This window comes from Chiloscyllium plagiosum, unplaced genomic scaffold, assembly GCF_037043375.1.
Source record: "Chiloscyllium plagiosum isolate Xiang-an unplaced genomic scaffold, Cpla_swu_hap1 HiC_scaffold_24, whole genome shotgun sequence".
Taxonomy (NCBI): Eukaryota; Metazoa; Chordata; class Chondrichthyes; order Orectolobiformes; family Hemiscylliidae; genus Chiloscyllium; species Chiloscyllium plagiosum.
Genome location: NW_028270162.1, coordinates 45,794,449 through 45,806,561, shown reverse-complemented (window position 1 = coordinate 45,806,561; position 12,113 = coordinate 45,794,449). Strand labels below are relative to the sequence as shown.

General features: G+C 45.5%; 1 protein-coding gene across 7 annotated transcripts in view; it reads left to right on the top strand.

Moving 5' to 3' along the window:
* susd2 (sushi domain containing 2) overlaps positions 1 to 12,113 on the top strand; it is a 209,274-nt gene that overhangs the window by 136,789 nt on the left and 60,372 nt on the right. For 3 of the 7 annotated variants that reach the window (XM_088000120.1, XM_088000119.1, XM_088000122.1), the window contains 3 exons: positions 572 to 844; positions 1,324 to 1,500; positions 8,365 to 8,461. In XM_088000120.1, the coding sequence (XP_087856246.1) occupies positions 572 to 844; positions 1,324 to 1,500; positions 8,365 to 8,461 (547 nt within the window). Of the gene's footprint in view, positions 1 to 571; positions 845 to 1,323; positions 1,501 to 2,747; positions 2,930 to 8,364; positions 8,462 to 12,113 lie in introns of those variants that run through there. The other 4 variants (XM_088000124.1, XM_088000123.1, XM_088000121.1 and 1 more) reach the window with 3 other exon arrangements.

Below are 12,113 nucleotides of genomic sequence, written 5' to 3'. Positions count from 1 at the left end.
TTCTATACACACACCACCTCTGTGTGGAAAAAGTTGCCCCTTAGATCCCTTTTAAACCTTTCCCCTCTCACCCTTAAGCTTAAGCCCTCTAGTTTTGGACACCATAACTTGGGGAACAAACCTTGGCTATTCACCCTATCCATGGTTTGCATTTTGCAAACATGGGTTGGTTAGGTACACCTGGTTTAAATGGTCGACGGGACTTGCTGTCCTTAAGCTCATTGTTTTTTTTGAGTTGTCCTGATGAGTGCAAGTCAAAAAGCTTTGACAAAATATTACTCAGATGTTCCCAAGCCTACAGAAATGTGAAACCCCTTCCACCCCTGTCCCCATCAACACACAGACTTTTCAGATCCAATCCCAGTTTTTCTGAGTCATTCCCTCATGATTTACTTTGACTCTTCCAGTTCTGTGATCTCATCAGAAACCAGACTAGATACCACACTAAGCTCTTCAGATCGAAGCAGCCACTACTTTTGTTCCAGACCTTTGAATTGGCAGGTTTTGATTCTGTAAGTGTGTCACCGCATGTTCAGAGATCATCTTCAATGCATTTATGTTTCCTTCCTAGGGGCAATTGAAAACAAAAGTTCTCTCTTCACTTACGACAGCCAGTTCTTACTGGATAATTACTTGCATGCTCCGAAGCATCACCCGGATTTCACTCCCGTTTTCTCAGTGACGGTTGACCCTGCGGGTCCATTGTATGCTGAAATGTCAGCACTGTGTCAAGGGAACAGGTTTTGCCAATTTGATACGCTTGTAACTGAGGACCTTCAGGTGGGAAACGCGACAATGGTCTCTTACGAGAGTTACATGAAGTTGGTTGAAAGCCTTGAGCCAGGTGAGATATGTAGCTGTTGTTTGACCCTTTAAAGTGTCTGCATGAAATTACTTAGAAATCACAGCACTGTACATGACCATTCTTATTAATCTATGTCAGTGTTTCTGTATACATGAATATCTCTTATCCTGCTCTGTCTAATCCTGTTACAGCTTTTTCTATTCCTTTCTGCCCTATGTACTTTGAGTGTCATGAATCAGTGATCTAAAGACCAGTTTTAAGTATAGCTTCCATTGGTTGTGAATGCATTTTTCAGATCTGTGCCCTTGAGGAAGGACTCATCAATCCTACTTTCTTAAGCTGTCAGTGTTTGATGAAACGTTTGTTGCAGAGAGCATTATCACATGAAGATGTTCACAATAGCAAAAGAATACTCAGTGTTAGGCAGGATATTATAATCTTCTGAAACTTCTTTATGTTTCTGAGTATTGGGTTTCACATCACTGATTCACCCTTTTCATTCGGTTTTGATTCTTCAGTGATCTCCTGTGGGTTTCTGGATGAGCCCAAGAATGGGGCAAAAAAAGGGGACCTCTACTTGGTTGGAGCATCTGTGAATTTCACATGCAGTCAGGGCCACGTCCTTTCAGGATCAGCTAGGCGCACGTGCCTGCCATCTGGGCAGTGGTCCGGACAGCCCACCTTTTGTATATCTGGTAAGAAAGATATTTGTCTTACAGGGTCTGCACACCATGAACCCATCACACCCTACATAAGAAACAGAAATCCATGGGATCTGATGGGATTTGTGGAGAGAAGCAGAATTATCATTTCAGGTTCTGTCACCTTTCATTGGAAAAGAGCACTTGCTGCTTTTATTTCAGATTTCCACCGCACTCCTTATTCACAATACGCAGAAACTCAGGAGGGAAAAAAGATCTCCACCACTTTACAGGGAAAAGAGAGGCAGAGAGGAGCATGTATTGTGACTTTGATTGTCATCCAACCACATTTACTCAACCATAATTGCTCCAAAATTCTTCATTTCTCAACCCGTCCACTACACACCAGCACAGTGCCTTTCTGGTTAATAAATAATATTTCCATTACAATGTCACTAAAACTGAGCTGTTTATGCTTGTGCACCTTCTTAGTGACTGGTTAGGGGGTTCTTTGCCGTGCTAGTGCTTCCAGGTAGTGCCAATCCATGACTGCAGCTCCCAGGAGGAAACTGTGAGATTGAACTGGCTTGAACTGTGGGCAACTGGTTTTGAACTGATCTCAGTTGGATTCCACTGGAGAGCACAGTGGCTTGGTGGTTAGTACTGCTACGTCACAGCGCCAGGGACCCTGGTTTGATTCCAGCCTCGGGCGACTCTCTGCCTGTGGTTTGCAGATTCTCCCTGTGTCTGTGTGGATTTCCTCCGGGGGCTCCCTTTTCATCCCACAGTCCAGACATGTGCAGGTTAGGTGAATTGGCCATGCTAAATTGTCCATAATGTTGAGGGATATGTAGGTTAGCTGCATTAGTCAAGGGAAGTGTAGGTGTATGGGTCTGGGTGGGTTACTTTTCGGAGGGTTGGTGTGGGCCTGTTTCTACACTGTAGGGATTCTATGACCAATTCTGCTGGAATTGTCAGAAATTCTGCTGGGGTTCTCAGTGGCTGGGTGAGCACCAGTACTTTTCAGCCGGCACCAGTTGTTTTACCCAAACCAGTCAAAACCATCCCATTCCAATGGCTCTGTGGCCATCCAGTTGTGTGTGGGTCCCTCCACCTTCACTGATTATTTCTCTCTCATTCCATTGGACTCTTCTCTCTCCAATCTTCACCTTCCCTCCTCCTGCGCCGACTACATTTGATTTTGCTCTGTCCCTCCTCATGATTGGATGTGCTCTCTCAATGCAAATTATTTGAGGGGTTATGTTTGTTGTCTCATTGATTTTAACATTTTGTTTGTGCAGAAGCAAAATTGCAAGAATCACACAAGTGACAGTTTCAAAGGAGATTGGCACGTTTTGAAAAGTATACTTGATCTTAATTCAGTTCTTGAGAATAAACTCAGTGCATGTACAAACTAATACATTGGGAAGATTTCATATCAGAAAGAAAAAATACAATAAAACAAATGATTTCATGTTGTCAATCACAGACTTTGTTTCATATTTATTCCATGAATATTCAGTGGGATTGGATTTTTTCTTGTACCCTCCGGGCATTTTGTCACTTTCTGTAAGGTTTTGCAGCCCTGCCAGCCGGCTGCTGGTAAACTGCCCTCCTTCTGCAGACGGCCCTGCGTGGTGAGCTCCTGCAATTCTCGACATTATGCTGCACCGTCTCACCATGAGGTGGCGGTAGCAGTCTGGGTTGGCTGACAGGAAAACAATGGGGCATCTGGCAGTGTGGCGAGGCTGGGAGTCACAAATGCTGTCCCTCTGAGAGAGGAAACAGGGTCCATGCCTGTACACTGCCACTGTCCAGAACTGCACCTCACTGAATGTTATCATCTGCTCCAGCACAGATTGCTCGAATGCTGTGAGAGACCAAAGGTAGACAGGCAGGAGGCTGGAAGAACACTGTAAGCCAGGCAGCATCAGGAGGTGGAGAGGTCAATGTTTCGGGTGTCACCTTTCTTCAGGACTCAGTAAGAGGCCTGCAGGCACCTTGGAACATTGAGATTCACGGATATAATGGCAAGAGTTGGAGCCTGAATGGCAGAAACTGGACCCTGAGCAGCACAGTCTGAATTTTCCCCTCCATCTCAATCTGAGGTTCCCCTCAGTCTCAGTCAGACCTTCCCACGTATCGCAGTCTGATCTTTCTCCCCATGTCTCAGTCTGACCTCTCCCCTCTGGCTCAGTCTGGTCTTTCTCCACATGTCTCAGTCTGACCTTCTCCCCCCCCCATGTCTCAGTCTGACCTTTCCCCCATGTCTCAATCTGACCTTCCCCCCCGTCTCAGTCTGACCTCCCCCCCCCCCCCACCCCCCATGTCTCAGTCTGACCTTCCCCCCATGTCTCAGTCTGACCTTCCCCCCATGTCTCAGTCTGACCTTCACCCCATGTCTCAGTCTAAACTTCCCCCCCATGTCTCAGTCTGACCTTCCCCCCATGTCTCAGTCTGACCTTTCCCCCATGTCTCAGTCTGACCTTCCCCCGTGCCTCAGTCTGACATTCCCCCCATGTCTCAGTCTGACCTTTCCCCCATGTCTCAATCTGACCTTCCCCCGTGTCTCAATCTGACCTTCCCCCCCCCCCCATGTCTCAGTCTGACCTTCCCCCCCCACCATGTCTCAGTCTGACCTTTCCCCCATGTCTCAATCTGACCTTCCCCCGTGTCTCAGTCTGACCTTCCCCCCCATGTCTCAGTCTGACCTTCCCCCCATGTCTCAGTCTGACCTTCCCCCCATGTCTCAGTCTGACCTTCCCCCCATGTCTCAGTCTGACCTTCCCCCCATGTCTCAGTCTGACCTTCCCCCCATGTCTCAGTCTGACCTTCCCCCCATGTCTCAGTTTGACCTTCCCCCGTGTCTCAGTTTGACCTTCCCCTCCCATGTCTCAGTCTGACCTTCCCCCATGTCTCAGTCTGACCTTCCCCCCATGTCTCAGTCTGACCTTCCCCCCATGTCTCAGTCTGACCTTTCCCCCATGTCTCAGTCTGACCTTCCCCCGTGTCTCAGTTTGACCTTCCCCTCCCATGTCTCAGTCTGACCTTCCCCCCATGTCTCAGTCTGACCTTCCCCCCATGTCTCAGTCTGACCTTCCCCCCATGTCTCAGTCTGACCTTCCCCCCATGTCTCAGTCTGACCTTTCCCCCATGTCTCAGTCTGACCTTCCCCCGTGTCTCAGTTTGACCTTCCCCTCCCATGTCTCAGTCTGACCTTCCCCCATGTCTCAGTCTGACCTTCCCCCCCCATGTCTCAGTCTGACCTTTCCCCCATGTCTCAGTCTGACCTTTCCCCCATGTCTCAGTCTGACCTTCCCCCGTGTCTCAGTTTGACCTTCCCCTCCCATGTCTCAGTCTGACCTTCCCCCGTGTCTCAGTCTGACCTTCCCCCCCATGTCTCAGTCTGACCTTTCCCCTATGTCTCAGTTTGTGGTTTCACTGCTGCACTGCGACTCCAAGAAGATTTTACTTGTGTTGAGACAGTGCCCAAAAACTGGTCTGCCAGTGTCCTCATGGTATTGGTCATTGTGGTCACTTAGCTCAGTTGGCTGGATGTTTGTGATGTAAAGTGATGCCAACAGTGTGGGTTCAATTCCTGTACTGGTCGGTGTCAACCATACTCCTTGCTTTTTGGCATGGTGACCTTCAGGTTAAACCCAGTCACGTGTCTGTCTCTAATGAGTGAGGGGACCATTGGCATCTCTCACTTTCCATCTCAGGCTGAAAGAACAACACTCACAGGTACAACTTCAAGTTTAACACAGGTTGAAATAAACTTGACTGGCGCTTTCTTCTTACAGCCGCTGGATGTGTTATCTGACCACAACCACCTGATGAAGGAGCAGCACTCCAAAAGCTAGTGCTTCCAAATAAACCTGTTGGACTATAACCTGGTATTGTGTGATTTTTAACTTTGTCCACCGGCTCCTTCACATCATCTTTATCTGACCTTGCACTTCCAGGTCAGGTGTCATCCTATGAGGGAGAGCATTTGTTTTAATTTCTTACTCAGGAATTGTGCAATATCAAATACTCGAATATGTACAATTAACAATGTGATATCCCCCCCTTATCAGACCAAAACATGTCTGCGATTATCCTGCTTGGTGTATGTAGCTTAGACTGAAATAACTCCACAGAGACTAGTATCCCATCACCATGTCAACTTTTATTTACACATAGAAAGTCCTTGACTATAGTACTGCCTTTTCAGAACCAGCCCTCAGACTGCCAGAATCTCTGACCCTCCTGTACTTATCTGTCAGCCAGGGCTCCCTGATTGGACCAGATTAATAGCCCCAACCCTTCAAATCTTTCTCTACACACTCATAATCTGCCTTTTCTCCCATGTCAGGCAACATCTTGAAAAACTCCTTTATGGAAGCTCCCACATTGAACAGCAATAAGGTTTGATGAGAGCACTTTCTGCCCCATTGTCATTCTGTCCATACAACTTATCAATATAGATGTCGAAGTCCTCCAGCCGTACTTTCTATTTCACACCGACAGTATTGGCATCACTCAATTCACTCGTCAGCTCCTTCCAAAGTCATCACCACTACCACCTTGAAGGACAAAACAGCTGATACATGGGAATACCACTATTTATAACCTCCTTCCAAGCTACTCACCATCCTGACTTGGAAATATGTCACTGTTCCCTCACTGTCAAAATCCTGGAATTCCCTCCCAAATGGAATTGTGGGTCTCCTGATAGCACATGGACTGAAGCAGTTCAAGATGGCATCTCAACATCATGTTCTCAAGGGCAATGGGGATGGGCAATAAATACTAGACCAACCAATTTTTCCCACATGCCATGAATAAATTTACAAAAAAATATATGGGAATGCCCCTATTCTCCTTGACAGTGGTGCCAGCTGTCTGGCAGGTTTACCAATGCCCATCAGCATTCGCTTGAAAAATGCCCCATCAAAGGCTTAGTTTGATGCAATGCAGCAGAACTGGTTAGTAATCTCTGAGGAGCTGGTCAGGAATCTCTGAGGAGCTGGTTACCAATATCTTAAGCACTGGTTAACAATTTCTGAGGAGCTGACTAACAATCTCTGGGGAAGTGGGCTATGAACTGATTTCCCCCCTGCTCAGGCCTCAGCCAATTGATGCCCAGTGTCCTAACATGTGCTGCTCCTGACCCAATATTACAGTCTCAGGCATACATGGTGCCAGTATCTGTGTTTACAATTGTCAAATCAAGTGCTGTGGCCTCTTCCTTAGATGTCTGACACATGACACTACAGTGGCAATGGGTGTCAGTTCTTGGGCGTCTGGTAACAAAAATGTGGGAATGATTGATCTGAGGGAAATTGGGTGGCTGGAGAGTTAGATGTCCATGGACCCACCAAGTAGCTTGCACTTCATGCCAGACAGAAGAATTAGGATGACGTGGGAGTTGGGAAGGGCTGTATAAGGGAGGAATATAATTAACTTGAATGTTCTCAGCAATACTGTGTTTAACAGACTGTCCCAGCCAGCATTATAAGGTGGCGCACCATCCGGTCTAGCTGTCTGAGATAATTGCAGACATCCCTGTCCCTTTGCCCTTGTATATACCACCTTTCCTTATAAGAGAGAAGGATGGATGTCAGTGAGTGGATTGTAATCTACTTGGATGGTGTGCCTGCTATTGGGTGAATCACTGGAGGTACCTGTAGAGGAGCTGTACAAAATGGCTTCTGCATTGTTAAATATCACTGAATCAGACAGAAACAAGAAACTGCAGACTGATGAAAATCTGATTAATTTCAGAAGTAACGGTTTAACCTGAACCACAAGGCAGGACAAATACAATTTTGAGAACAGATTGTTTACAAGAAATTGTGATAGGCTAAGACAAAAGTGAACGCAGTCTTGGGAGAGTTTAATTGGCTGTTACCAAGCAAACATGCTCCATGCCTGACTATGAACAATGTATATAAACCCTATGCAAACTCTTTAGGTTGTCGGATTCTTTTGGTGGTCTAGGAGTACTCATACTTCTGGGCTGAGCAGAGGCTACCGACCTGGCCGTATCGAAGAATAAACTATTGCTTGTGTGATTGACAAAGAGTCATTTACAGGTGTGTTTATTGACCGATCGCGCAATCGAGAGACCCCCGGGGGTCTAGATCTTCATAAGCAGCAAGCAGTGGCTGCGTAACTTTGGAAAGTGTGTGAGGGTGAAGGGTATCTGAATCTTCTTTGTGAGTCCCTATCACTGGTGATTGCTGTTGAGTTTGTGATACATTTTGTGAGAGATTGATGGGCAGGAGATGTCCCTTGAAAATGCATTCACTGACCTTGGCCATCTGGCTGAGGTCATTGGACCTGTGACACTGCTGCCAGTTCCTCAGGGTCAGATTGCTAGGTTTGCCTTTGCTGGATACCTGCTCCAACACTCTGCTATGAAGGTAAGGTTGAAGGCCTCCTGAGAGAAACTTTGCATCTCTCTTTCTTTTCACCTCAAGTGCAGCATGGGAAAACCCGGCAGGTCTCTCCGTTGCCTCTTATCTGTGTCTCATCTTGCAGTCAGTTCCTGAGTAGATGGTCAGCTGCAGCTTTTGTGCACAATTCCCTTTGAAGAAGGGAAGGCCATCTCAATGATGCATAGGCTAGCTCCAGCACAGGTTGAGCATGGCAGCACTGGGCTGCATCATTGAAATGGGAAAGCAACAAAAAAGGCCTGGGAATGGGCTAATTGTGAATTGGGAACTCAGGTATAAAAAATTTGAACTTTTCCTCACACGTATTTTGACACAAATGAATTACCTCGTAACTATAATCAATTGTCGTCAAGAAAGAAATGAATGGATGAAGTAATTTTATGCTTATTTTGTGATATCTGGTGCATGAAACATAATTAGTGAAAAGAGTCTTTGAAGCGTATGACCGCGGTAATACTTAGTTTTTGTTTTACAGAGAACATTCTGGGCATCGTGCTAGGAACTTTACTCGCCGTGTTCTCCCTGGTTGTAATTGGAGTGATCTTATTCGTGAACGAAAAGCGTCTGAAATTGTGAGTTAATTGTTTTTTTTGTGAAGCTCTTCACTGTCGTTTTTTTTGTCTCTTGTTTTGTTTTCCTCTTCTTTCTTCCCTCATTCTCTCCTTCTTCTGCTAAAGGAGTGGCTCATACTGGGATACAGCCTGTGGGCGCCACCCGCTTTCCAATCCCTTCTTCTCTTGGCATTTTTTCTGCATCAAACCGAAACGCGCTAGTCATCAAACCTGATCTCATCCTCACTTAGCAACAAATTATATAGTGCCTTACAATTATAATGAGACTTGGCTAGGAGCCCAGACTGCTGTAAATAGTTTTACTTTGTTAACAGAGCTGTGGAAAAGAGGAAACCTTGGTGATTGACAGCTTTATGATGCTGTAATAAGCTATTTTTCTCTGTGATCACTTTTGTTACTGGCTCAATATTTATTTGTATAAGATAAAGAGGTGCTAGCTGTTATAGCTTCTGTTATTGAAATTTTAAATTGATGGACATTTTTTGGGGTTGTAACATCGGCAGTTTTTTAAAAAGCAAATTATAATGAATGTGTTTTTAAAGCAATTGTGCACATACTGTTGTTACAATTTTCATTGGTTCTGCGCGGTGTGCTCACTGATTGATTGATTTATTGTCATGTGTACCGAAGTACAGTGAAAAGCTTTGTCTACGAACAGTACAGGCAGATCATAGTGAGCATGAATGTACAGAACAAAAGATTTAGTCAGAGGCATGTACATTACATTGCACAGGGCGTACAAGAGAAATCAACGTTAGCAAGATCAGCATTATTGGAGGCTACATAGTACATTCAATAGATTAGCAATGGCAGGGAAGAAGCCATTCCTGAACCTACTGGTGCATGTGTATCTTCTGCCTGATGGAAGAGGTTGTAGGAGAGCATTACCGGGGTGTGAAGGGTCTTTGATGATGTTGGCAGCCTTTTTGTGGCAGTGAGCCATGTAAAAGGAGTCCATGGATGGAAGGTTGGCTTCCATGGTGGACAGGGCTGTACACACCACCTTCTGTAGTTTCTTACAGCCCTGGGCAGGGCAGTTGCCATACCAGGCCGTTATGCACCCAGACAGTATGCTCTGTGTGAATGGGCATGGAAGTGCCATCGGTTGCCATGCAAGGCATTGGTTGGCTTGGAAGTGGCATAGGCAATAAATGGATGATGTAAGGGGTGAGGGCCTAAAATATAAGCTAACATAAGGGATGAAAGACCAGAGAACCGAAGAAGGCCTTTTGAACAGCACAGTACGTTTGTGTGTACTCGTGGCCATTTCCATGGCTGACAAATCCAACTCTGTTTTTCACCGATCTCCCCCAGAGTGAAAATTTTGTCTGAAGGGTCACATTCTGCCTGGTTGGATTTGCGAAGTCAAGGAATTTCCTGACTGAGCTATCTGTCTCGATAGTGAAAATCTAGCCCTCACTGCTTTCTCTGGTGCAACAGTCCAGAACAAAGGGGAATAGCTTTAAAATTAGAGCAAAGACATTCAGGGATCCTGTCAGAGAATACTTCTTTACACTGCCTTACCTGAAATGTCATTAGCTTCATTGAGATTGATATATTATTGTTAGGTAGGAGTCTTCTTACACATGCCAAAGATAAATGAAGATAGTACATGTAAGCCAGGAACAGCAGAATCAATTTGAAGGGCTGAATGACCTCCTGCTGCGTCATTGGGACGCAAGCCATTTGGAGGTGATTTACTGTGAAACGTCTGACCGTTTGAGTTCTCCTTCACTCATTTGGAGGATGCTTTAAAGTTCCTAGTTTTAAAAAGAAATTCTTCCATGGGATATAGGATCACTGGCAAGGCCAGCATTAATTGCTCAGTCCTAATTCCCTGAACTATGTAACTTGTTAGGCCATTTCAGAGGATAGGTGAAAGTGAGTACTGCAGATGCTGGAGATCAGAGTCAAGAGTGTGATGCTGGAAAACCACAGCAGGTCAGGCAGTGTCAGAGAAACAGGAAAATCGGCGTTTCAGGTAAAAGCTCTTTATCATTTCAGGATATTTCAGAGCCAACCAAATTGTTGGTGAGGGTTAGCTGCTATGAATGATTGAGCCGGAGGCCTTCATGTGCTGTGAAGCTCAACAACTTACTGAGCTAGCGTAGTTACCAACAAACCCACTAAGGGAGCTATTTAATGCTTATTTAATGGCAGAGAAAGCAGAGGTGTCTTAAATGTCATGATTGTCAGCAGAGACTGCCTTCAGTCAATGACCTCTTGGCAAGCGTCATTGCATTAATTATTGGTTCGGTGAATGCTTCAATTCATATTTTGCATTTTAATGTGTTCAAACACAAAACAAACCCCCATCACAATTAGTTCTCACCATTTTTCTGTGAAACTGGTATATGAAGTCTTCATGCTATAATTAATTAGCCACTTGTTATAGAGATCTGCATTGATACCTTCAAGAGAAAGAGCAACAAAAAGATGCAAAAGGCATCTTATTGATAATTATTTGAGCAGCTCTTCTGAATGTTGGAAAGGGATAACAGCATGAAAAAGACAAGCTAGCCCCTTGTCAATGTTGGCTGCACCCTTTTCCCATTGGGTCAATGGAGAGTGAGACATCTACCTGACTAATCCACCTAACCTACATGTCCCTGGACATTATGGGCAATTTAGCATGGCCAAACCTCCCAAGCTGTGCATCTTTGGACTGTGGGAAGGAACCCATGCAGACATGGGGAGAATGTGTAAACTCTCCACAGACAGTCGCCTGAGGCTGGAATTGAACTTGCGTCGCTGGCGCTGTGCATCAGCAGTGCTACCCACTAAGCCACCATGCCACCCCAAGGATAAGTCACTTCACGTTGCATGGGGAAACCAGAAGCTGACTGGATGATCCCCATTGGTTTCCATTATCTAAAGTTAACAAGGTGCTTACTGAGCCTAACCAACATCCACCGTGTTGGTAAGGACGGCCCTCCTGGCCCTGTACCACATGCAACCAAAATCACAGCTACCAATGAATGGGATAGGGATTGTGGCCAGTGCATATTTATCTGGGAACCAACCACTTATATTTCCACCCTCGGTGTTGGCCCAAAAACTGCTGCAGAGGGAAACTTCAAACATGGAGCCGAAAGAAGACACGTCCTGCAGAATGAATCCTCAATATTCTTTACAGGAATAACAATGTCCTGCTTCATTTGGAGTTTAGGCCACCCCCCTTACTGAAGGAAGGTTACATTTGCCATAGAGTGCAGCAGAAGATCCCTGGACTGAATTCCTGGGATGCAGGGACTGTCCTATGAGTAGTGAGTGAGGAGGCTGAGCTTATTTTCTCTGGGGTTTTTGAAGAAGAGGTGATCTCATTGAAAGTAACAAATTTCTTATAGGACTGGATGGGGTAGATGTAGAAAGGCTGCTGGTGATGTTAGGAGAAAGGGTCCAGAACCAAGGGGGTAGTGTCAGAATAAGGAGTGATTATATAGGACTGAAATGAGGAGGAGGTTCCTTATCTAGAAGGTAGTGACTCCTTCGAATTCTCTATCTGAGAAGTTCAGACCTTGTTGAGGTTGTAGACAGTGATTGATAGATTTCTAGTTGCCAATGAGATCAAGGGATACAGGGATATTGTGGGAATGTGACATTGAGGTAGATGAGCAGCAATACTCCAGGACAGTGGAGCAGGCTGAATGGC